At 42.0% G+C, this 25,976-nt stretch overlaps 2 protein-coding genes across 2 annotated transcripts; one reads left to right on the top strand and one right to left on the bottom strand.

The window, feature by feature from the left end:
* The first annotated feature begins 12,450 nt into the window (after window positions 1–12,450).
* LOC142209180 (nicotinamide N-methyltransferase-like) lies at window positions 12,451–15,280 on the top strand. The gene is made up of 3 exons (XM_075278113.1): window positions 12,451–12,631; window positions 13,618–13,825; window positions 14,800–15,280. Exons 1-3 carry the CDS (start codon window positions 12,481–12,483, stop codon window positions 15,278–15,280), a joined length of 840 nt encoding a protein of 279 aa, XP_075134214.1. The 5' UTR covers window positions 12,451–12,480.
* Window positions 15,281–19,833: 4,553 nt separating this feature from the next.
* Window positions 19,834–23,500, bottom strand: LOC142209877 (nicotinamide N-methyltransferase-like). The gene is made up of 3 exons (XM_075278915.1): window positions 23,335–23,500; window positions 22,665–22,872; window positions 19,834–20,263 (listed from the first exon to the last, which is right to left on the bottom strand). Exons 1-3 carry the CDS (start codon window positions 23,483–23,485, stop codon window positions 19,834–19,836), a joined length of 789 nt encoding a protein of 262 aa, XP_075135016.1. The 5' UTR covers window positions 23,486–23,500.
* Between the last annotated feature and the right edge of the window lie 2,476 nt (window positions 23,501–25,976).

Genomic DNA, 25,976 nt, shown 5'->3' with positions numbered 1-25,976 from the left:
ACGTTTCCTAAAGAGCTACCCCAATGTTCCAGAGCTACTGGTGAAAGTGCGGCGCATGTGCGCCCACTTTCGCAAGTCGACAGTAGCCGCTGCTAGCTTAAAATCTCTCCAGCAACGCCTGCATGTGCCACAACACCGGCTTTTGTGCGACGTCCCCACACGCTGGAACTCAACGTTTCAGATGTTGAATAGAGTGGTTGAGCAGCAGAGACCTTTGATGGAATACCAGCTACAAAACCCTAGGGTGTCACAAAGTCAGCTGCCTCAGTTTCTCATCCATGAGTGGCTATGGATGAGAGACCTTTGTGACATCCTACGAGTCTTTGAGGAGTCCACAAGGAGGGTGAGCTCTGAGGATGCGATGGTGAGCCTTACAATCCCGCTCTTGTGTGTTCTGAGAGAATCCCTGATTGACATCAGGGATAACTCAGATCACACAGAGGAGTTAGGGATAGCATCCGATCCGTCACAGCTGGAGAGTAGGTCCACACATCTGTCCGCTTCATCGCGTTTAATGGAGGAGGAGGAGGATGAGGAAGAAGAGTTGTCCGATGATGTGATGGTGATACAGGAGGCTTCCGGGCAACTTCGAATCGTCCCATTGTTTCAGCGCGGATGGGTAGACATGGACGATGAGGAGGAAATGGAGATTGAACTTTCCGGTGGGGCCAGAGGAGTCATGCCAACTAACACTGTGGCAGACATGGCTGAGTTCATGTTGGGGTGCTTTACAACCGACAAGCGTATTGTCAAAATCATGGAGGACAACCAGTACTGGATCTTTGCTATCCTTGACCCCCAGTATAAAAACAACATCTCCTCTTTTATTCCGGTAGAGGGGAGGGCCAATCGCATCAATGCTTGCCACAAGCAATTGGTGCAGAATATGATGGAGATGTTTCTAGCATGTGACGTTGGCGGCAGGGAGGGCAGTTCCTCCAGTAGGCGACCAAGTTCTCACCGGTCCACACAAACGAGGGGCACACTGTCTAAGGTCTGGGACACCTTGATGGCACCCCCTCACCAAAGTGCCGCCATGGAGGGTCCTAGTGTCATCAGGCGTGAGAAGTATAGGCGCATGTTGCGGGAATACCTTTCCGACCACAGCCCTGTCCTCTCCGACCCCTCTGCGCCCTACACGTATTGGGTGTCGAAGTTGGACCTGTGGCTTGAACTTGCCCTATATGCCTTGGAGGTGCTGTCCTGTCCTGCCGCCAGCGTCCTATCTGAGAGGGTGTTCAGTGCAGCCGGTGGCATCATCACTGACAAGCGCACCCGTCTGTCAGCTGAGAGTGCCGACCGGCTCACTTTGATAAAAATGAACCACCACTGGATAGAGCCTTCATTTTTGTGCCCACCTGTGTAAAGCACCCCAACATGAAACTCCATGTCTGTGCTCAACCTCTCAAATTCCTCCGCATCCTCATACTCATCCACCATAAGCGTTGCACAATTCTGCTAATACTAGGCTCCCTCCACCCTGATTTCCCCCAACTCTGCTGGTTAGAGGCTCCCTCCACCCTGATTTCTCCCAACTCTGCTGGTTAGAGGCTCCCTCCACCCTGATTTCCCCCAACTCTGCTGGTTAGAGGCTCCCTCCACCATGAATTGGTCCAAACTGGGGTTTTTAGAGGCTCCCTCCACCATGAATTGGTCCAAACTGGGGTTTTTAGAGGCTTCTTCCACCATGAATTGGTCCAAACTGGGGTTTTTAGAGGCTCCCTCCACCATGAATTGGTCCAAACTGGGGTTTTTAGAGGCTCCCTCCACCATGAATTGGTCCAAACTGGGGTTTTTAGAGGCTTCCTCCTCCATGAATTGGTCCAAACTGGGGTTTTTAGAGGCTCCCTCCACCATGAATTGGTCCGAACTGTGTTTTTAGAGGCTCCCTCCACCATGAATTGGTCCAAACTGGGGTTTTTAGAGGCTCCCTCCACCATGAATTGGTCCAAACTGGGGTTTTTAGAGGCTCCCTCCACCATGAATTTGCCCCAACTCTGCTGGTTAGAGGCTCAATCCACCCTGATTTTCAAAACAAATGTTGGTGCCAACCTCAACTTACTACAAGGGCCAAATTCACTGCTGGTGACAAGCTCTCCTCACTGCAAGTGCCAAATACACATGTTTCAAGGTGTTTTCCTACTGTCAGAGAGGTGGTATTGAGTGTGTAAAGTGTGTAGTTGTTAGGCTGTGATGTTGGGGTAATAGAGGGTCTTTGGTGTGTTAGATGCCCCCAGACATGCTTCCCCTGCTGTCCCAGTGTCATTCCAGAGGTGTTGGCATCATTTCCTGGGTTGTCTTAGTGGACTTGGTGACCCTCCAGACACGGATTTGGGTTTCCCCCTTAACGAGTATCTGTTCCCCATAGACTATAATGGGGTTCGAAACCCGTTCGAACACACAAACAGTGAGCGGCTGTTCGAATCGAATTTCGAACCTCGAACATTTTAGTGTTCGCTCATCTCTAATTATTATTATTATTATTATTATTATTATTATTATTATTATTATTATTATTATTATTTTTGCAGTTTTGACTCCTAAATTTTTTTTTATAAAAAGTGATCAAAACATCAGATATTAGCCAACATGATATAAATAAAAAAAACTATATCTGATCCTGCAAAAAATAAATAATAATAATAATCCCCATGCATCCTCAAATATAGAAATATAAAAAAGTTATAGGTATCACAATATCACACACCTCCAAACACCTCCAAGAATTTTTTTTTTCAAAGTTTTGGAATTATTTTAAAAGTTGTTAAAACAGAACAACAACTATAAACATTGGGTATCCCTGTAAGTGTAACTAGCTATAGAATATATCTATCATGTCACTGTGGCTACACAACAAACACCATAAAAACAAAACTCCTATGATTGTGGCACAAATGCAGTTTTTCTTTAATTTCACCCCATTCTGAATGTTTTCCGGCCTCCCAGATCAGCTTATGGAAGTCTAATGGAAATCAATAACCAAAAATGGCTGCAGCAGCAGGAAGGCGTTATACCAGCATATCCGTGTGGTCCAGACATCTTCATTGTAATTCTCTCTCTCTGGATGATTGGGTCGTCTGCTCCTGAGAAACACTTTCAAGCCTGGAACAAAGGAAATATTTTGTTTAAAATCTCATCTTCATAAAAACTGGTATTTTGTACTCCAGTCTTATCAAAGCCCCAACAGATGCAGAACAGAGGCTGACTGAGGTGGAGACTCTGGGAGTTTCATAAACCATGTGCGTTACTATACATCAGAACGGAGGTTGTAGATTTCTATTACACCTAATACCAGAAAACTTCCCATTGTGCTATGTCCACATCTATACAGTGTACGGGATAGGATGTGTGTGTGTGTGTGTGTGTGTGTGTGTGTGTGTGTGTGTGTGTGTGGTGATCCTGTGCCAAATGTGTGCTACAATGTCATCACTCTGCAGCAGAAAACTGACATCAAGGAATTGATACATTTGCATTTATTTATTAGAATTAAAGAATGACTTTCAAGCACAAACGATATGTGAGTGTGTGTATGTGTGTGTGTATTTATGTATATGTATGTGTGTGTATGTATATGTGTATGTGTATATATATATATATATATATATATATATATAAATATATATATGTGTGTGTATGTAAGTGTGTATGTATGTATGTTTGTGTATGTATGTGTGTGTGTCTGTGTGTGCATTATTGTATGTGTATGTATGTATGTATATGTGTGCATGTATGTATCTGAATATGTATGTGTATGTATGTGTGTTTGAGTATGTATGTGTGTATGTATGTATGTGTGTGTATGTATGTGTGTGTGTGTATGTATGTATGTGTTTGTGTATGTATGTGTGTATGTATGTATGTATATGTGTGTGTGTCTTTTTGTGTGTATGTATGTGTGTGTGCATGTATGTGTGTGTATGTATGTGTTTTTGTGTATGTATGAGTGTATGTATATATATATATATGTATGTATGTGTGTCTGTTTGTGTATGTATATGTGTGTGTGTGTGTCTTTTTGTGTGTGTTTGCAGGTGTATGTATGTGGGTGTATGTGTGTGCCTGTGTGATGTTACCCAGTGATTTTCTCGTATCCAGGGAGGGAATATATCACGAGGGTAATATTTAAAGTCAGTTTTGCTGGAGTTTGTATTAACATCATTTGCACCTAATTTATCACGTTACTCGTTGCTCGGTAATTTTGGCTCATACATAAGTCTAGTCCTTTGGTATTAGTCCTGCAGTGACTGTAAACCGCTGTGGTCTAAAGCTGGTTTTCCACTTTCTATTCTACCCTTTACTGTAACAAGATTTTTGTACCTTTGAAAAAAAATGTCACCCTTGATCTACCTTGTGTACAGACCGCTGAACAGGCCAACCACATCCACATTTCAAAAGTAAAGTGATGTGAAATGCAGAATTTTACTAAATTTTTGCACAAATAATTTTAAGTTGCAAATCACAATTCTCTGACTTTTTTTCTTAATTCCACAATTCTGGAAGGCCTGATACATTTTCCGTGCCGAGCTTTCCAAAATGCCTTTAAATTATATCTTGGACCCTATTGCATGATTTTGGAATATAGATAAGCAACCCTGAAGATTTAGCAATTTTATTTTCATGCTTAGCCAACGGGACAAAAACTGCCCCATCAGTGGGCCAATGCAGAGATCAATCCCCGCCAATCATAGTCTTATAACATGCGCTAAAATATTAACTTGAAAATCCCATTTCGATTCAGAATGTGGTCATGTATGGTAATATGGAATGTCTCTAAAACCAACACAATATTCTGTACATTATATATAGAATGTAGTAATATTGTACATATCTAGCTGCAAAAAATTCATTTGTATTACAATTCCTACCTGAACGCCAAGCTGACGAGGAGTCGGACAGATTTCCTGAACTCCTTATTGAAGCTATCCACAATGAAGAGATACAGTATGGGGGTGAGGCAGGAGTTTATACAAGCAAAACCCACAGTAAGGATGATCAATAGCTCTAATATTTGCTCCGGAAAGCTGACTTTTTCCACTAGCATTCCGTTGAGAACATGATAAGGGGTCCAACAAATCAAAAATGAGGCCACAACTAGTAATATCAGTTTGTAAGGTTTTGTGGACTTGGCAAGTCGTCTTGTCCTAATTTTGAGGCTGACGAAAAGGTAACAAATGCTCAATTGACCAAATGGTAAGACGAAACTTAGAGCAAGACGGAAACTGTATAAGCCCCATGCAGTTGCCAGGTCAAGCTTTTGTGGGTCGTCTTCATTCCAGGAAATAAAGAACTCCGAGCAGCAGACCGTGATGTTACCTTCTGGCTCCACGTGACACAGTACTAGATATGGTAAGCTACATAAGATGGCCACCCCCCACATTGTCAAGCAGATGATAGAAGCCCGATGAAGAGTCATGTGCTTCCGATACCAGATTGGAAAATACACCAAGAGCAAACGGTCAAGGCCAATGGCTGTAAGGATGAAGGCTGCGGCATGTGCATGGATATTATACAACATATCATTCAGCTTACAGATAAAGTCTCCAAAGATCCACAGGGGATACTTCAGCACATAAGCTGCCAATAACGGGAGGTGTAATGTAAAAATAACGTTAGTCATGACAAGGTGGAAGAACCAAGTGGTGTTGATACTTTGACTTATCCTGAATCTTAAGATCCAGATGTAGAGGGAGTTCATGACCAGTCCGTATAGGCATGTGATGAGCAGGATAATGGTGGATATCAGGTTTGATGCTGTGATTTCGGGGTACAGAGATTCATCCGGTAAGGTTACTTGAAATTCAGAGTTGTTTGTATGAACCATTGTCTGATATCTGCAAAAGATGACAAAGATTTTCATGATTTACCTTCATACAAGTATCTACACCATTGGTTATAGACAATCTATGCATGCTATGTCACGTGATATTATAAACCTAAGGGAACCTTTTCTAAGCAGCAATTTATTAGTATTTCTCAGTTATTTAAGCAATTTATAAGCTTACCTGATAGAAAGCGAAGATAAATGTCCTGTCCTGGTAAGAGTTAGTAAATTGTTTGGTTGTTCAATACGTAACACTTCACTATGATACTGAAGTTCCTGTCCATATCATTGTTACAAAAGGGAACTAGTGATAGTGACGTGAGATATTAGTCATCCTTCAAAGATGTTATCAGCTGCATCATAAGGTGATAACCGTACACTAATGATACTTTTCAGCTATCCAGCTATATACACCTGTAATACTATATGTTTCAATTTATAAGTGCTGACATCCAATATGGCAGTCCAGTATAGCTACAATCTATTAATTGCTGTGTTGTTATGAAAACCTGGTAAATGAAATGTAAAGTTATATTGACTGATACAGGTCATACGAAAACTGAAAACTGTTATTGACTAATACAGGCCCTAAATAGCTTTCTTGCTATGGAAACCTGGTGTAAAGCTGTGTGTATGTCAACTAACCGACTAACCTGCAAGTTTCCTTTGGTCCATAAGCATCATGTGATGATGTGTATGAGAGAAAAACATGCAATCGGTTGTTATGGAAACATGGAGTAAAGCTATGTGTATGTGACTTTGTGTAACTGTCATCTACATCGCCCTTTGCCTTTAAAACTGAACTACAGCAGTGAAGAAAAATGGCTGGGTTGTTATGAAAACCTGGAGTAAAGCTGTGTGCATGTGGAGACTAAGCACCTGTGAGCTTCTATTGGCTAATAAGGGACATATGACTGTGTATGGCAGTTGGAATATGAATAAAAGACTTGCAGGTTTCTATTGGCAAATGCAGGCCATTTTTTGGGAGTACTGTATCTTAGGAACGGTACGTCCTTGAAAGCAGACACCTGGTCTAAAACCGTCTCAAATACCTTTGTGCCAAATTTGGTGAAGATCGGTCCAGTCATTTGGTCGCACATAGAGAACAGACAGATGGACGGGTAGACAGACAGACAGACACTCATTTTTATATACTGCTCTGGAAAAAAGAGGCCACTGCAAAATTTTCTCTTCGTTGGTATAGTTTTGACAACTTGTTTGCGAAATGCAAAGCAAAAAAAATTGCATTTATTTGCAACAAATGAGAAATTGTCAAAATAATAAAAAAAGAAGCGGCAGCGCCGTCAGACCTCAAATAATGGAAAGAAATTTAGAAACAACAATACAAATGTTATAACTCAGGAACATGAGAAATCAATATTGGGTGGAATAACCAGGATTTTTAATCCCAGTTTTCATGCGTCTTGGCTTTGCACCAGTCACACTGCTTGTTGGTGACCTTATGCCACTCCTGGCACAAAAATGTAAGCAGTTCTTCTGTGTTTGATGGCTTGTGACTATCCATCATCCTCTTGATTACATTCTAGAAGTTTTCAATGGGATTCATGTCTGGAGATTGGGCTGGTCATAACAGGGTCTTGTTGTGGTGCTCCTTCATCCACACATTGATTGACCTAGTTGTGTGGCATGGCACATTGTCCTGCAGGATAAACCAGTCCTCAGAGTTGGGAAAAAGTGCTGCTGGAAAAACCGTGGCAGCAACACATTATGTATATTTCCTGCAGCGCTTTTCACAGAAAGTCCACAGAGGTTTCCATTGCAGAGTTTCTGCTTTCATTATACCTATAGGGGAACTTCTAGCATTTCTGTAGGCATAATTGACGTTCTGCAATTTCCAAAACTGCAACAATTATCAACAACATGTCCTCTTTGCACATTTTTCTGCAATATGTGGATTGGATTCACTAGTATAGAGGAAGGATAAAGGAGAACAAGGCAATTATGGACTCAATAATGAAGACTCTATAGGGTGTGTTACTGCTCAAGTGTACGGATGCCAAAGCAAGAGGAGAAACCCTCACCACTTAATGGGTATCTGTTTTCATGAAAAGTTTAAATATGTGCAGGGTTGGTTATATGGCTGTATACACCTTTATACATGTCCTCTCAGTTTTCTCCTCTTACTAATCTCTCCCCTCTACAATTTATCAGGTTGCAGGTGCCAGACTCATCTTTGTGTCACTCCAGTATACAGATACATCTACTTTGTGTCAGTCCCTGCACTGCTTGCCCGTCCACCACAGAATACAATATAACATTATCACACTCACCCACAAATCCCTCTATAGCGCGGACCCCCCTGTGTCTCCTCCCTCCTCACTGTCTACTGCCCTAACCATCCTCTCCATTCTGCCAATGACCTTAGACTTGTACATGTGCCGGCGTCTAACCCTCCCCGGCATCCGCCTATTACAGTGGATGCCGGGTCTGTATTGGCGGCCCCCCCCCCCCCCCCCAAAGTGTAAACTACTCCCCCCGGGGCCGGTCCCCACCGGCCCCATACCTGTAAAGTTGCAGGTCAGCTCCTGTGTGGCGATATCTCAGGAGCCGACCTGTTCGGGTGACAGCCGGGAGCCTAATGAGGCTCCCAGGCCTGTCACTGCTATATTAGTATTGCGGCTAATCTATGACCAGCCATAATACTAATATACAGAATGTCCCATAGACGGCAATACAGTTGTATTGCCGTCTATGGGACTTGCAATCAAATGACCGCAGGTTCAAGCACCCTGGGAACTAATAAAATAGTTAAAAAAAACCACAAAGCTTTAAAAATATATAATAAAAAAAATGAAATAAATAAGAGTTCTAAATCACCTCGTTTCCCTAGAATACAATGTGGCCTTGCAGCAAAACTACAACTCCCATATATTAAATATTTTTACCATTTTTTGCTTCAAAATTTTTTTCTCCTATTTTGCTCCTCTAAAACCTAGGTGCGTCTTATAGTCCAAAAAATACGGTAATTGCTCTGTACCCCTGTTTGATTTTGGGGGGACACCACCTGGAAAGCTGGGTTGAGCGTATATAGCCGGGCAAGTGCTGTGTATCCTACTTTGTCGTTTGGGGGGACACACCGTGCAAAGATGGATTGAATGTTTATCGACTCCCCTCCCTGCAGTATATACTGTAGCTCTGAAAAGAGCTGTTGTTTTTCTTCAGTTTTTCCTGCCTAGCAGAAGCTAATCCCTATCGCGCCCTCAGCAGATCGCTCTCCCTATCTCTCATCGCAAATGTGACCAAGATGGCGGCGACTATTCTTATAAATGGGAGGTCACATGTTTTCGGCAGCCAATGGCTTTTTTCATTTTTTTTCCCTGCCTCCGGTGTCGTAGTTCCCGTCCCACCTCCCCTGCACAGTTATTGATGCAAACAATGCGCCAGGGAAGGTGGGAGGGGACACAAATTTTTACTGTGTTTGCTGCGTGGTATTCGATTAGAATCGAATACTTCGAACAGCCTGATATTCGATCAAATACCAATTCGATCGAACGGCGTTCGCTCATCTCTGATGATAATCCATCACAATACAATCCTGTTATATAATCTGCATAGATATAAAATAGCAAAAGTTCTGCTTCAGACATTATTCTAACACCTGACTCCTTGTGACTTCTGTCAATATAGAAGAACAATCCCAAGAAGTAGCGACTCCATGTTTTCTAAGATGAGAGAAGTCAACAAGACAGTATAAGTCATCAGCTGCAGGCAGTGACAGCCATTGTGGCACAAAGAGTTACTTGAACCTGTCACTACTCGAGACTGATCGGCTAGTAACAGTATATTGGTATAGATAATGACACATAATGGTAGTTACAGCACATGTATGAACATATCAAGTTCTTCATAAGTCCAAAAAAGTCCACTGGTCATAGTACGAGAGAGAAAATGTCAAACCCCTGCACCCGGTACCTGGCTGGAATGTAAACTCAACAGATATTATCGCTGTGGGATTGGGATTGCCCACGGATTAATGTCGCTGAGATGTTTGTCAGCAGAGTTATGGGAAGCACCTACTGTATCAGCAATGTCATAGATTGCAACTTGGCAAGTCATGTACAAGGACATACTGTAGACAAGTGAGAGCGTTGGAGCTAAGATGGAGGGGACATCGCTGTTACTAGAAAATTCTGGGTTCACACCAGTACTAGGTAGCACCTTAGTTTGTTATAAAGGTAGAAGTTAAGGCTTTGGTACTACTTTGACATCCACTTTGGGACCCTTTGGGTTTTTTTTGTTTTTTTTTAGCCTTGACAGGTTTGATGAGTCCCAGTGCACCAGGATAAATGATCATTGGGACAGGGTCACACTAAGGCAAATACTTTATTACTGTTAGAGTGGTTACTGCCATTGCAAGGGTGGGAGGCAACTGGGGCCAAACAGAGCTAGGGCCTTCTGGAGCTAGGGGTAGATGTGGTCGTGGAAATACCGAGAGGGTACAGGGATCCCACAGACATGATTTTCAGAAAATAAAGTGGGAAAGACAATGACTTTGCTGCTGTTGATTAATCTTTTGTGGATAGGACCTGGCAACTGAGTCAGATTGACATATTAACATCAGATGAAGAGGCTAGTGACAGTGCTAATAGTAACGATGGCAGCCATTGTGAGGGCTCAAATTCCAAAAAGACTTTCCAGGTCAGACCTAGTGGAAGCGTACCTGGTGTGAGGGGAGGGCACTGATGGTAGTTGCAGACACTCTTCCACTGTTGTATATAACATGCGTTTATCTCCCATGTGGGAATTTTTTTGTCCATTGCCAAACAATTATCCCATGTCAATGTTCAGCACCTGAAAGCAGAAACTTATTCGTAGCCATGCAGGAACAAATGTAGAAAAGATGTTGTCGCTTGAAAAGACATCACCATTTTATTTGGCTAAGTATACTTGGGGTACAGTCTAGTACCTTGCCAAGTTGCAGGCAGTGCAGTCTCTGCTCCATTGTGTTTTGCTAACTGAGGACATGTGCTCAGCCTGTGCCTCGGAGAATGTAGGCCTTATCTTGGATATGTCCATGTGGGGACACATTAAGCAACAATCATTTGCAGGGACAATACATCATTTTCATGGCCCATTGAGTCAATTTGTTTTAGCGCCAGCAGCCACCATCCAGAAATGTAGCAAAGCCTGGTGCTAGTACAGACATCACCTTACAGGTGCAGGCCCAGTTTCAACACGAGGTGGCCTTTTCTTACAATTCTTCTACCTCATTTCATGGCTGTAAGGTGAAGTGCACATTGTTTGGTATGGTGGCACATGCTGGAGCATCTGTTTGAGCAGCATAAAGTTGGGAAGGATTGCCGTAAACTTAAAACCTCAGGGACGTGTTATTTTAGAATCCTCCATTTTGAGGCTTATATGGGTAGTGTGTCACCTTCTGAAGCCCTTTCAGGAGGCTTAAGCCATCAAGTGTGTCAGCAGCAGGGACAACTACAATGAGGCAATGAGAGATGGAAGAGGAAGAAAACCTTCACATTTTGGTGACTCTTGGATGATAATCCAGCTTTTTCAGATGGTAGGCGCGCTGACATTGACCTGCTCCCATAAAGGGATCATTTTTGGTAGCTTTTTATGATCTCAATTCTTTATGTCTTTTCAACTGGTGGGTACATAGACTGTTCCAGAAATTTTTCTTGAAATTCTGTAAATTGTCACTTAGCCAATGCTATGTTGATGTGGCATTTTCTCCTATAAAGGGATAACTGGTAGGATAATTCAGGTTCTCTTCTGACTCCCAAGTGCTGTTCTCATGGTCAATGAATCCTTTCCATTTCAGAAGATATCATAGATTTTTCATCTGAATTCCCAGGGATGCTGAGAGTGGACCATATTTTATTTCTTGAAATTCTGTAATTGTTACTCCACAGTGCTGCATCTGCTCCCATAAAGGGATAATTTTGTGTCAATTTTATATAAAGCCAAAATTCTTCAAAATCACATTTCAACTTGCTGGCACACAGGCAGAGTGGCAAAATTTTTATTGAAATTCTGTAGTTGTCACTTTCCACTATCACCATTGTTCTTCAAATAACTCAAAGGAATAAATTTTGGTGGCTTCTTTTTCATCACTTTCGAACCAGGTACAAGGCCACATTTTTTTTCTCCAGCATAACAATTAGCCTATCACACTTAAAAATCTCCAAATAGGCTAATTTTTATATGAAACCATTTCTATCATGCCCCCGGCATGATGCACATGTAAGGGAACTCCATGGCAGAGGGATCTCTATCTCTGATTAGTTTGCATTGTTTCTGAGTCTTAGATATTATCTATGGTAGCTATGGACCGCAGTATCAGTATCTAAGTGCTTCAACTTTCCAAATTGAAGATATAAAAGTTAAGAGTCCGTCCATGTATAACAGCTTCCCTTCTGCTGCTGAACGTGCCATGATAGCTTCCTCACACTCTCCATGATGAGAATGAGTTAACAATAAGAACAAACAGATTTGTTGAAATTAAGAAAATTTCTTTTCCATGTGACTTTCTCTCCCCATGACTGGCTCATGAATATAATAACACATGATGTGATAAGTAAATGTAACTATCCTACTAATGTACAGAGATCCCAAGTACTTCTATACAGACCTTGTGCACCAGTCTAGAAGGAATCCCATCATCTGTACCGCAAGACTACACGATGGATCCCAGAACCCATAAACTCTATCATGTACACAACTATGATTCCAGACAATTACTGGACCAATATTTTTCAGATAGAGCTGAAACGGTCTTTGGAGAGGACTCCTTGAAGTTTCCCATTAAAAACTTTACAAAAGCTTTTGCAGCAGGTAGGTACACAGGGTTGTCTGGAGGAGGGGGGGGGGGTTAAGGTTCTTTTCACATTTTCCATCTTCACCTTCCAAAGTTCTTAACTTCTGTCATTTTCTGTGAACTTATAAATATCAGCTTGGATTTGGAGTTTTTTTTTAGTTTTTTGGAGGGTTTTTTTGTTTTGTTTTTGGTTTTTTTGCTGGACAAGTTCTTGTTTGGTATTTTTGGTATGGACAACTTTTCAATTACTTTTTATCACTATATGGCTTTAGGTTTTCTTATGGCGTTCACTGTACAGAATAAAATGTTATGTTTGGATATTTAGTCCTTCTACACATTGAGATGTGTAATATGTTTATTTTTATTTTTTTGGTTTACATTTTTTATTGGGATTTTTTAAAATGGTTTATTTTTTACACTTTCAATTAAATTTTACATTTTCCTGTCCCACAAGGGGACGTGAACCTGGGATTGCTTGGTGTCCTTATAACATACTGCAATCCTTCTGTATCCTTCTGTATTGCAGTATATTGTACAAATATATCGGCAGTCAGGAGCCTGTTGATTGACCTCCTGGCTTTAATGGCAACCCCTCAGATTCTCAGAGTCCCTCAAACTTTGTTGCAAGGAGCATGAGTGGGGTAATGTGGGGGATAAACTCCCCTCCTATCCACCTAATTTTGTGATCAATATTGATCAAGGAATATGAGTGGGTAAGTTGCCGGAGTAGCAGCATTTTCTCACTCCTGAAGCTACTGCTAGGTCCTGGAAGCCATGTAGAAGACACAACTCCTGTGCCTGCTGCAACTCTGGGCCATACTATTGCACTGCTGAGTGTTAACTATTTGCTAGGCACAATATAATAGTATGACACAGATGTTTAAGGGGTTCAACAATTTTGAACAGTTGCAACTCCAGTTCTACAAGGAAACACAGATATCTAGTATCTGTAGGCCCTTGTCGAAATATGTTGGTTGGTTCAGTTTTTGCATTTTTCCTACAGGTCATATTATCGGAGACATCTTGCTTGATCTCAGCCAAGGTTCCCTGGTCCATCATCTGTATTCAGCCTGTGAGTTTTTCAAACACATGATAGTGCTGAAGGTCAGAGACAGATGTATCCTGGAGCTGAAAAGATGGACGGACAAACGTACCGGAGCCTTTCATTGGGGCCATGCCGCAAAACTTCATGTAGACCTAGAAGGAAAAAGGTGAAGTATTTGTCCAACTATTAAGGAAATCTCAGATCTAGGGAATGTTTAGGCAGTTTATCTTCTACCTGTAATAACCACACACAGACTACACCAAGCTGTGACCACCCAACTCACCCCAACTATTATCCTGCTGGATGTGTCATGATGAAAGAACCTCTGAATACCAATGTCAACCACAAGCAGGGCTGCAATTTTTTGTGCCTCCTCCCCTGGCTGAGACTTTACCCTGGGACAGCTTTTTACAGGGTTGTGGCCAAGTTGGTATTGAACTTTCCAAGGAGAAAAAATATTTTCATACCCTGTATAACAATATCAGACCCCAGACTGTTACTAGTTAAATACAAAAGAAAAAATCTAGTTTGATTTGTAATGACTAGAGATTAGTGAGTATATTCGATCGAATACCTCCGCCGCCTAGCTCCCGTTGCAAAAACAACATCCGGGGCATCAAATTTTTACTGCCACTCCCACTTTCCCTGGCGCCGGGAGCTATGCAGTGGAGGTATTCGATTGAGTATATTCGCTCATCTCTAGTAATGACCACTTTATAAATAGTTAAAAAATGGGTTTATTCTAATTCACTGTTTTAATAATTACGTATACTAAATCTTTAACATAAGAAAGTGACTAATGGGGAAGAAATCCCCATCAATTTAATATTAGTGGCTCAATGGATATGTTGTCTGCCTGACATACAGGAGGTCCTGGTTAGTCATGTGGATCAACTAACCTAACATAACAGGCTCCATGTCAGCCAGGTCACCTACTCTCTAATAATCCAAGAAGGACCTTTGTATATACTGCACCTTAGGACCAGCATGACCTAAGGATCAACATGGAGTCATACCATAAAAAGTATGGCCAAATTCCAGTCTCACTACCAGTATTTTGAAGCCAATAATCCAAAAATAGCTTTCCCAATGGATGTTGACCATGGGACAATCTTTCTTTACTTTTTCCATCTCTTTCAGTCACCAGTTAGAAGACAAAGAAGTGAAAGTGAGATCATCAATACAACACGTTGTGAAATGTGACCTCGAGAAAGAAAATATGACCGAGCCGATAGTTTTACCTCCAGCCGATTGTATCATCAGTACTTGGCTACTAGAGGCTATCAGCAAAGACCAAGATGACTACATCAGATATCTCAGGAAGTTCTCAAGATTGCCGAAACCTGGAGGACACTTCATATTACTTGGGACTTTACATACGACATATATTACAGTTGGGAAAGACAAGTTCCATGTTTTGAATTATGATGAAAATTTTGTCAAGAAGGCTCTAGAAGGAGAAGGCTTTATAATAGACGACTGTAAGGTCCATAAGAGAACATCTGTGAGTAACCTTGTTGACTATAAGGCTATCATATTCATTGTAGCTCTAGGTAGTAATGTAGGGAATAGAGATGAGCGAACGGTAAAATGTTCGAGGTTTGATATTCGTTTCGAGTAGCCCCTCAATATTCGACTACTCGAATCAAATATCGAACCCTATTATAGTCTATGGGGGGAAATGCTCGTTTCAGGGGTAGGCAACGTTCGATCAAATTATACTTACCAAATTCACGACCTGAAAAACCTTTTACCAAATTCACGAGTGAGGGTCGGGCTGGATCCTCCGAGAAGTCTTCTCCTTGCAGCGTCCCCGCGGCGTCTTCCGGCTCTGTAATTCACTCTGCCAGGCATCGGGCCTGGGCAGAGCCGACTGCGCATGCCCACACTACAAGCAGACATGCGCAGTCGGCTTTACCCAGACCTGATGCCTGGCAGAGTCAATTCAGAGCCGGAAGACGCCGCAGGGAAGCTGCATGGAGAAGACTTCTAAAGGTAGGAGAAGAACCAGCGTTGATTGGCCGACTGTATAGCATTCGGCCAATCAATGCTGGTTCTGCATCAAACTTTTCCATTCGAATAGCGAGTGGTACTCGATTGAGTACGAGTATTTCGAATACCGTAGTATTCTATCCAATACCTACTCGATCAAATACTACTCGCTCGTCTCTAATAGTGAACTATCTAGACACATGTTAGATTATATGCAAGCCTTCCATTGTGTGTATACACCAGGAGGGTTAGCCAATGTACATCTCCTATATGAGATTCTGACATCCATTTGACACTGAATAAGTAGCCTTAGACTTACAAGAAAATTACACCCCAAAAATACACAGACAACTATAGTTTGAAAAACAAAAGCAAAAATTAAAAAAGGATATCAACAACAAAAGAGTTGTCCAGGATTAGAAAACCTGGCTGTTTTTTTTTTTCTCAGGGATTGACATCACATCCATTGGTCACATGACCATATAGCAGCTTAGTCCCATTCATTTTCAACCATGCACCCATGTCACCACCCCTTGTGTGAACCCCCGTGTCTTTACTATGAATGTCTTTTTTTTCAAAATTGGGTAATTTATTGTAACCAGTTTTATGGATTGTGCCGGGCTTGTGTTCATTTCAGACATTATGCAGTATCATAAGGCTTCGGTTTTTTCCATTATATCTGTGTTGTAATAAATCTTCACAAATGACATTCAGCTGGATGCAATCTATTCACCTTATCAATGTTACCTGCTTCAAGGAGTCTGTGTGGTAGTATACAAAGGCTGTGAGGTCCAATCTCGGGAGCCATGTGGCCTCTGTGCACCGCTGTGCAAGTTTGGTGCAGAAGGGGGTGGGGATTAGGATGATTTATTGGAATATAGTATATGCTTATACCCTCCTTCTATCTGCACTGATTGTACATGACAACATGAAAAAAATAGAGTCCACTGCCTCTTTGGTTCATCCTCCATTCACGCCACCAAATAAAACATGGAAAATGCCATTTAGTGCAGGTAAATAAGGTGCGTTAGCCAGTGAACTGTTGTGTCATTCTTTATTTTTGAAGATCTCTTAACAATTACCATTTAAAGTTAAAGTATCACTAATTTATTACATGGAGTGACACATGTCATAATGGGACTGTGTCTTTAAGGGGCAAATTTTTACATATCACATGTATCTCTGATGGGGCAGTTGCAGCAATAATCAGTCCATGTGTAACAGTCGACCTCCTGCTGCCGAACGTGCGGATATAGTGATAGCGCCCATATAATCTCCTTGATGCTGGGTTCACACCAGCGTTCGGCATTCCGTTTTCAGTTTTCTGTCTTCTGCAGACAGAAGCTGGAAACCTGTCATGCCGAGTCTGGCCGTGAGCGCCGGTGAGAGTTTTATGCTCTCCGTGGCGAAACCGTTTTTTTTAAACCGGACACAGAGTACTGCATGTCCGACTCTGTGTCCGGTTTAAAAAAAACGGTTTCGCCGCGGAGTGCATAAAACTCTCACCGGCGCTCAAACCCGGACACTTTTCGATCCCATTCTCGCAGCACTGGAGGCGGGCCCCAGTGTTCAATTAACTTTTTAATTTTACTTCATTACTTGTCTACTTTGGTCTCTTTTTCATCAAATTTTTACAAAACAACAGAATTGCGGTTTGGCTATTTTGATTTATTTTTATGCCACATTGTTTACTAAATGGGAAAAATATTTTTCTAAGTTTCTAGACCCGGGGAATCTTCTTCTGTTGCAGATTTTGCTGCAGGTTTTTGAGCCAAGCCTAGGAGTGGCTACAAAGGGAATGGAAAATATATAGTAATATAAGTTCTTATACTTTTACCTTCTGCTGAATCCACTTTTGACTTTGGCTCAAAAAACCGCAACATAAACAGCTGCATTTCTGCAACATGGGGCCTCAGCCATACAATGCATAGTAAAATTGTGGCACTTCTGTTACCCCATAGACTTCAATGGACAAATCTGCAGTACCTACAGCTGCTCTAGCAGATGGTATAGCATGTGAGCTGTACATGTATGATCCTTGCAGATCTAATATTGATATTAGAAACTGGGTAACTTCTTTAATATCTGTTATGCCCTGGGGTCGGCAGGTAACACTGATAAAGTGAAGGTGAGAAACACAGTGTAATGTCATCCTATCTTTATTATAACACTGATACAATGGAAAAGCCAGAAGTCATATAATCCCGCACAAAGTCCCAAATGATCACAAGTCCCAGCATTATAAATACAAGAAAGATTCAAGAAGCAAAGTGGTGGCAGCAAATCAATCAATTTATAGTAAAATCACAAAGTCACAGGGTCACAGCTGTGCCAGGATGTTTGAATAAAGGGGCGGGGCTTAGTGATGCAGCAGATAACAGGGCTCTGAGCCTGAAGAAGCAACGAAACGTTAGTGTTCCTGTTCATCAGCTGGCAGACTAGGAGGGGAAGTAAAGTATCAGTGTCTCATTGATCCTTCTCTACTTTCCCTTTCTGATGTCACAGCCTGTGAAGATGCCGCTGGGGACTAAAAATGAGGATACCCACTGTTCCACCGAGTCCCGCCCCTAATACTAACATCCTATAGGGAGTTCTTTGTAAACCCCTATAACAATCATATTCATCTATCATAACAAAGCCTATTGTTCTTCTTACTTTATGCTAGCCTTACATTATATACAAGCTGTGTATGTTACTATACAGCAGGGCTCTGCACCCTCCACCATTTTGCTTTCTTCAACCTAAGCAGGTCCATAATTTGTGCAACCAAGACTTTACTTAAGCAAACTAACGCTTTTTTCTATAAATTGTTGATGGCAAATAATATAATAGAGGAAGCCACGAGCCATGGATTGAATATTACATTGGTCTCATGGCCATTCTACAGCTCAGTCCTATTCAATTCATGATGTCACTTCTAAGGCTGCATTCACACGGAGTAACGCCAGCGTGTATCACAGCCATACACGCCGACGTTACAGCAGGGCTGCCGTACACTTCACATTCATTTCTATGGGAGCCGGCATACGAGCGCTCCCCTTAGAAATGAATGGGCTGCTTCTTTCACTGCGAGCAGTCCCATTGAAGTGAATGGGAAGTGCCGTAGTATATGGCAAGCTCTGCTCATGCCGAGCCGTACACGCCAGCACTTCCCATTCACTTCAATGGGACTGCTCGCAGTGAAAGAAGCAGCCCATTCATTTCTAAGGGGAGCGCTCGTATGCCGGCTCCCATAGAAATGAATGTGAAGTGTACGGCAGCCCTGCTGTAATGCCGGCGTGTACGGCTGTGATACACGCTGGCGTTACTCCGTGTGATTGCAGCCTAAAGAAAAAAAAAAAAAAAAGCCATGTTTTTCTAGTTTTCTTTTAAGCAAAGCATTGTTTTCTGTGTATTCTATGCAGAGGCATCCTGCGGAAAGACATATGTCATGCCGTGTACTTATCATGTAAGCCTAGGGTTCCAAATGGATGTTGGAACCTTCTGTTGGAGGTATACTTTGGTTAATTCTATAGATGTATACCCATGATAGAAGGCTTGGATATAATCTGACTAGAGTCTAATCAGTTCACTACTAGAGATGAGCGAGTAGTACCCGATCGAGTAGGTATTCGATCGAATACTGCGGTATTCTAAATACTCGTACTCGATCGGTACCACTCGCTGTTCGAATGTAAAAGTTCGATGCAGAACCAGCATTGATTGGCCGAATGCTATACAGTCGGCCAATCAACGCTGGTTCTTCTCCTACCTTTAGAAGTCTTCTCTGCGCAGCTTCCCCGCGGCGTCTTTTGGCTCTGAATTCACTCTGCCAGGCATCAGGCCTGCGCAGAGCCGACTGCGCATGTCCGCTTGTAGTGCTTGTAGTGTGGGCATGCGCAGTCGGCTCTGTCCAGGCCTGATGCCTGGCAGAGTGAATGAAGAGCTGGAAGAGCCGGAAGACGCCGCGGGGACGCTGCACGGAGAAGACTTCTCGGAGGATCCAGCCCGACCCTCACTCGTGGACTTGGTAAGTATAATTTGATAGACGTTGCCTACCCCTGAAATGAGCATTTTCCCCCCATAGACTATAATAGGGTTCGATATTCGATTCGAGTAGTCGAATACTGAGGGGCTACTCGAAACGAATATCTAACCTCGAACATTTTACTATTCGCTCATCTCTATTCACTACATTTCTACCTAGAGCTTCTTCTCCTTGTGAGCTACAATGTATATGACAGCCTTATAGTCAGTAAGGTCACTCACAGCTGTTCTCTTCTTAACCTTACACTCATCTATTATAAAATCTTCTCCTTCTAGAGATTTCCTGGCAAACTCCTCATCATATGTGAAACCATGGAACTTGTCTTTCCCTGCTGTATAATATGTCATACCTAAACACCCAAGTAATATGAAGTGTCCTCCAGGTTTCAGCAATCTTGAGAACTTCCTGAGATATCTGATGTAGTCATCTTGGTCTTTGCTGATAATATCTAACAGCCAAGCACTGATGATACAATCGGCTGGAGGTAAAACTATCGGCTCGGTCATATTTTCTTTCTCCAGGTTACATTTCAGAACATGTTGCATTGCTGATCTCACTTTCACTTCTTTGTCTTCTAACTGGTGACTGGAAGAAATAGAAAAAAAGTGAAGAAAGGGAATTTTTCTTCTTTACTTCTTTAGGCTAATTATGCTCAGAAACACAAGGGGTGTTCCCCCTGTACTCAGTGTTGTCATCCATTCTAGTGCCACCTCTGTCTTTGCTTCTCACATGTCTCCTCCTCTTCTTACACAATACCACCCCAAAATGGCTTATGGAACAGATGACTGTGCATGTTCCATTGCTATTTTGTGGTGGTCTCGTGTAAGATGTGGAGTGAAGAGGAAGAGACACGTCAGGAGCAGAAGACAGAGGTGGCACTGGAATGGATGATAACACTGAGTACAGGGGGAACACCCCTTGTGTTTCTGAGCACAATTAGCCTAAAGAAGTAAAGAAGAAAAATTTAAAAACGGTGGCGTGTACCTGCAAAACAAAGGTAAAAGATGAGTAGCCCTTCTAAAGGCTGTTTTTACGTGCTTTTAGTTTAAAAACAGGTTTTGTTTTTTTTGTTTTGTTTTTTTTTTATTATAGAATCCCTTTAAGCATGATCATTGTACTGTGAAGATATTTGTGGCTGATTCAGAGCACAGATGGGTTTGTGCAGATAAAGGTATAATGAGGAAGGTTTCTGCCAGACAAATTCATTGGATTAAGGGAGCAGCTTCTAAAATACCATTACACAGCAGGGATTTGAAGTTGCTGATGCCTTTGGAGTCCGACAAACCTCAAGGTGAAGAATCCTCCAGAGGCTTCTAGTTATGCATAAGCCTACTATTCGGCCACCTATTCGGCCCCGCCTGCCATTGTCTGGAGATGACTCTCAGCCTGCGCTGTGAACAAGCAGAGCGGGGAGCACGTCATCCCCCGGAGCTGCTGCTGCCCGGCCTGCAAGTGTCCGGAGTGCTTGTTTACAGCACAGGCTGAGAGTCGACTCTCAGCCTGCACTGTAACCAAGCAGACACCGGGGATCCCTGGCTGCATCCTGCAATCGACCCATACGTCCTTTGCGATCGACCAGTAGATCACGATCGACATATTGGGCACCCCTGGTCTAGATTGATGGAGTAGTGGATGGTTGGTGGATGGTCACCACATCCCAACAAAGCTGAAACATCAGCAAGTAGGAGGTGTTACCATGTATTTGGCCAAAACCATGGGGGAGAGGCTCCTTTGGAGTGCTCAAAGGTGTGAAAATGACCTCAGAAAAGTATACGGTTTCTGAATGACCACTTTCTTCTGTAGCAAAACTATCTTCATGCAGGACAATGCTCAATCTTATCCCAGCAAAGAAGACCTTTGAGTCATTGGGTGTTATGGGCATAAAAGGAGAGAAAGTCATGGTTTGGCCACTATCCTGCCCTGACCTCAACCCTATTGAGCATCTTTGGAGTATCCTCCAGCAAAATTTCTATGAGGCTGAAAGATGGTTCACATCAACACAGCAACTCTGAAAGGTGTTAGTGACATCCTGCAAAGAATATCAAAAAGAAACTATTCGAATAGTCCCAAGTTCAATGAATTGTGAAGGGGATATCAAAGAAGGGTCCTATGTAACATGTAACCTGGACTGTTCAGATGTTTTTGATTGAAATAACTTTTGATTTCAGTAAATGTCACCTCTTAACGATGGAAATTCTACAAATGACCATTTTCAGTTCTTTTCCATCTATAAAATGTTCAGAAACTTTGTTGTACATCAGCTTTGTCATTTGCATCAGCTATTTAGGAAAATCTGAAAAAATATAATTAGTAAAGATGAGCGAACAGTAAAATGTCCGAGGTTCGATATTCGTTTCGAGTAGCCCCTCAATATTCGACTACTCGAATCGAATATCGAACCCTATTATAGTCTATGGGGGGAAAATGCTCGTTTCAGGGGTAGGCAACGTTCAATCAAATTACACTTACCAAGTCCACGAGTGAGGGTCAGGCTGGATCCTCCGAGAAGTCTTCTCCGTGCAGCGTCCCCGCGGCATCTTCCGGCTCTTCATTCACTCTGCTAGGCATCAGGCCGGGGCAGAGCTGACTGCGCATGCCCGCACTACAAGAGGACATGCGCAGTTGGCTCTGCCCAGGCCCGATGCCTGGCAGAGTGAATGAAGAGCCGGAAGACACCGGGGGAAGCTGCACGGAGAAGACTTCTAAAGGTAGGAGAAGAACCAGCGTTGATTGGCCGACTGTATAGCATTCTACCAATCAATGCTGGTTCTGCATCGAACTTTTACATTCGAACAGCGAGTGGTACTCGATCGAGTACGAGTATTTCGAATACCGTAGTATTCCATCAAATACCTACTCGATCGAGTACTACTGGCTCATCTCTAATAATTAGTATAATAATTTGGAACACAATATAGATCTGTCTCCATATGTTCTCTATGACAATGACAGTGGGTTTTCCTTAATAGTTGGACAAATACTTCACCTTTTCCCTTCTATGTCTACATGATGTTTTGCAGCATGGCCCCAATGAAAGGCTCCTGTACGTTTGTCCACCCATCTTTTCAGCTCCAGGATACATCTGTCTTTGATCTTCAGTACTATGATGTCTTTGAAAAACTCACAGGCTGAATACAGATGATGAACCACAGAACCAATGCTGAGGTCCAGTAAGATGTCTCCTTTAATATGACCTGTAGGAAAAAAATGATATATAGGGATTGATTTAGTACTTTAGTACAAAATATTAAATGTACCCCAAAATTGTGCCAACTAAATCTTGTCATGCAAAGAATAAGCCGTGAGAGAGAAAGAAAGAAAGAAAGAAAGAAAGAAAGAAAGAAAGAAAGAAGTTATGAGTAGAGTTGATTCAAATACTAGATTCAAATACCTCGCTCCCATAGGAATGCATGCTAGCAGCCTGCGCCGCCGGCCGGCGCTTAAGCCCTTGATCTACAGCTGCTCCCATGCATTCCTATGGGAGCGAGGTATTGGAAACTCTAGTTTCGAATACTATTCGCTCATCTCTACTTGTGAGTATTGGAAGGTGGAGATGGAAAATATGAAAAAAAAGTTGCAGAGTCTTAGCACTTAAACTACCCCATGTCCTTAAAGGGTTAAAATAAATGAAACATAAAAAAAATCAAGATACAGACCTTTTGTGAAAGTTTTTGTAAGGCTTGTAATGGGAAATTTCAAGCCATCCTCTCCAAAGACCACTTCAGATTTATCTGAAAAATAATGCTCCAGAAATTGTCTGGCATCCTGGTCATGTAGATGATAGCGCTTATAAGTACAGGGATCCATCGTGTAGTCTTGTGGTACAGATAATTCCTTCTAGACTGGTGCACAAGGTCTGTATAGAAGTACTTGGGATCTCTGTACATTAGTAGGATAGTTATATTTACTTATCCCATCATGTGTTATTATATTCATGAGCCAGTCATGGGGAGAGAAAACCACATGGAGAAGGAATGATCTTTACTTAAACAGTTTCTTTTTTGTTAACCCCTTATAATTCCATGATATATTTATCTAAAACAAAACAAAGACACCGAGCGCACTAAGTGTAGTATTTGAGAGTACACAGATGATCAAAAACTGGGTAAGTATTAACGTGGACCAGATGACCTCTCCCCTTATGAGGTTGTGAATAGTCACAACACTTGAAATCGTATTAGGGTGAGAGTGGCAGCAGTTCAATCCGTCACCGGAGAACCGGAGGAAATACTGGAGAGGAAAAGAAGACCAAAGGTCCGTTGAGGGAGAACCGTACACACTGCTAAGTTCAGGAAGATGGTAAACCAGGGTCCAATCACATAGGGTTTATTGGATAGTTAAAAATACAGCATATAGCACAACGCGTTTCGGGCCTTACACTGGCCCCCCTTTCTCAAGTGCAAAAAACGAGAGCAGGTCCCGTCAGGTCAGACGCTCTAAATGAATGAATAAATGATATATTTATCTGACATGGCCAAGGGGTCACTTTTGCTCATTGACAGATATACACATCATGGCGATTGGGTAGACACTGTAACTATATATACACACAATCAGCAGCAGAAGACCAACTGTTACACGTGGAAGGACTATTGAAATAAGTTTGATATGGAAACTTTATGAAACAAATTCAATATAATATAATTAGAGATGAGCGAACACTAAAATGTCCGAGGTTCGAAATCCGATTCGAACAGCCGCTCACTGTTTGACTGTTCAAACGGATTTTGAACCCCATTATAGTCTATGGGGGTAAATGCTCATTTCAAGGGTATGCAAAATTCGATAAAATTATACTTACCAAGTCCACGAGTGATGGTCGGGCTGGATTCTCCGTGCAGTCTTCTCCCGGCGCAGTGTCCCCGCGCCTTCTTCCGGCTGGAATTCAGGCATAGTGAATTCCAGCCGGAAGACGCTGCAGGGACGATGCGCCGGGAGAAGACTTCTAAAGGTAAGAGAAGAATCAGCGTTGATTGGCAGAATGTATAGCATTCTGCCAATCAACGCTGGTTCTGCATCGAACGTTAAACTTCGAACAGCTAGTAGTGTTCGATCGAGTACGAGTATTTCGAATACCGTAGTATTCGATCGAACACCTACTCGATCAAGTACTACTCGTTCATCTCTAAATATAATGACAAGCAGAGCTGTCGAGTTAGTAGGCCAAACCACTGACTCCAACTCAATGATTGAATTTCTATGAAAGTAAATATATAACAATTTTTGCATCAAATTGTAAAATGTCATTAATTGTAGCATATCATTTAAAATAATCATTCTCCAGCTCCCCAACTCTGATGACAAGCTAACGAAACACATGAAAAGTTACATAATGTCACATATTTACTTTGCTAGACTTGGACAAATTGCACTACTTCAAAATTTTTGCTAAATTTGGCACAATAATTCATGGCCCATCTTCTTCAAGTCAGATTCGGAATATTTTGGACTAAAATTAGATTTACAAAAATATGACAATTTGTATCAGATGTTGATGTATCTGTCCCAACGATTTAATGGCCACACATTGTCACTAAGCGATATGCTAGCAAAAAGATTTGTCAGTTTATCATGTAAAGCTACATGCCAGGGACATAGCTACAGGAGATGCCGAAGAAGCAATCGCTGTCCAAAACATAAGAAGACACCAGTATTATAGATGGCACATGGTAAGTGGGGGCACATTACAAATTTTGCATTGTAGCCCAGGAGGTTCATGTTATAATTCTAGCTGCTGTTCTTGTGATACATATGTATAATTCATGTAGTCGGGATGATGAGAAAAATAACACGTGAATTGCCAAAATGACTATAATAGATTTATGTGCTGTTCAATATTTTCGATGGACGGAACAAGCACAGGAAATAGTTTATATGAAAGGGCCCTTAAACCTGTGCTATATATTTACAAATCTGCAGGTTTAAAAATCAGAACCAATTGTTGTAGACATATTATATAATACTTAGTTCTTATATGGGTTTTTATGGTTCTTATATGGACTGGGTTTATGTATTATCGAGTATTGTTAGGATTGGGTCCTGCAGGTTGCTCTCACAGTGCACAGTGCCACCAGTGGGTCAGTCCAAGCCCAGATTTCGCCCTACTGAGCATGCTCCAACGTATTGGAGCTGCTCACAAGCTAAGTGCCATTTCTCCCCTACTGAGCATGAGCGGTGAGGTCATCACCACCACATCTATTGGGCAGGGACTTCCCTTTAAATAGTGTGAGCTGACACCCGCCCGACACTCACACTTCGCCTCAAAGTCCATGGAGTTTTGCTATTGACGGTAGTTTCA

Source organism: Leptodactylus fuscus, chromosome 6, assembly GCF_031893055.1.
Source record: "Leptodactylus fuscus isolate aLepFus1 chromosome 6, aLepFus1.hap2, whole genome shotgun sequence".
Taxonomy (NCBI): Eukaryota; Metazoa; Chordata; class Amphibia; order Anura; family Leptodactylidae; genus Leptodactylus; species Leptodactylus fuscus.
The sequence above is the reverse complement of the archived record's forward strand: the minus strand, read 5'-3'. Positions and strand labels throughout refer to the sequence as shown.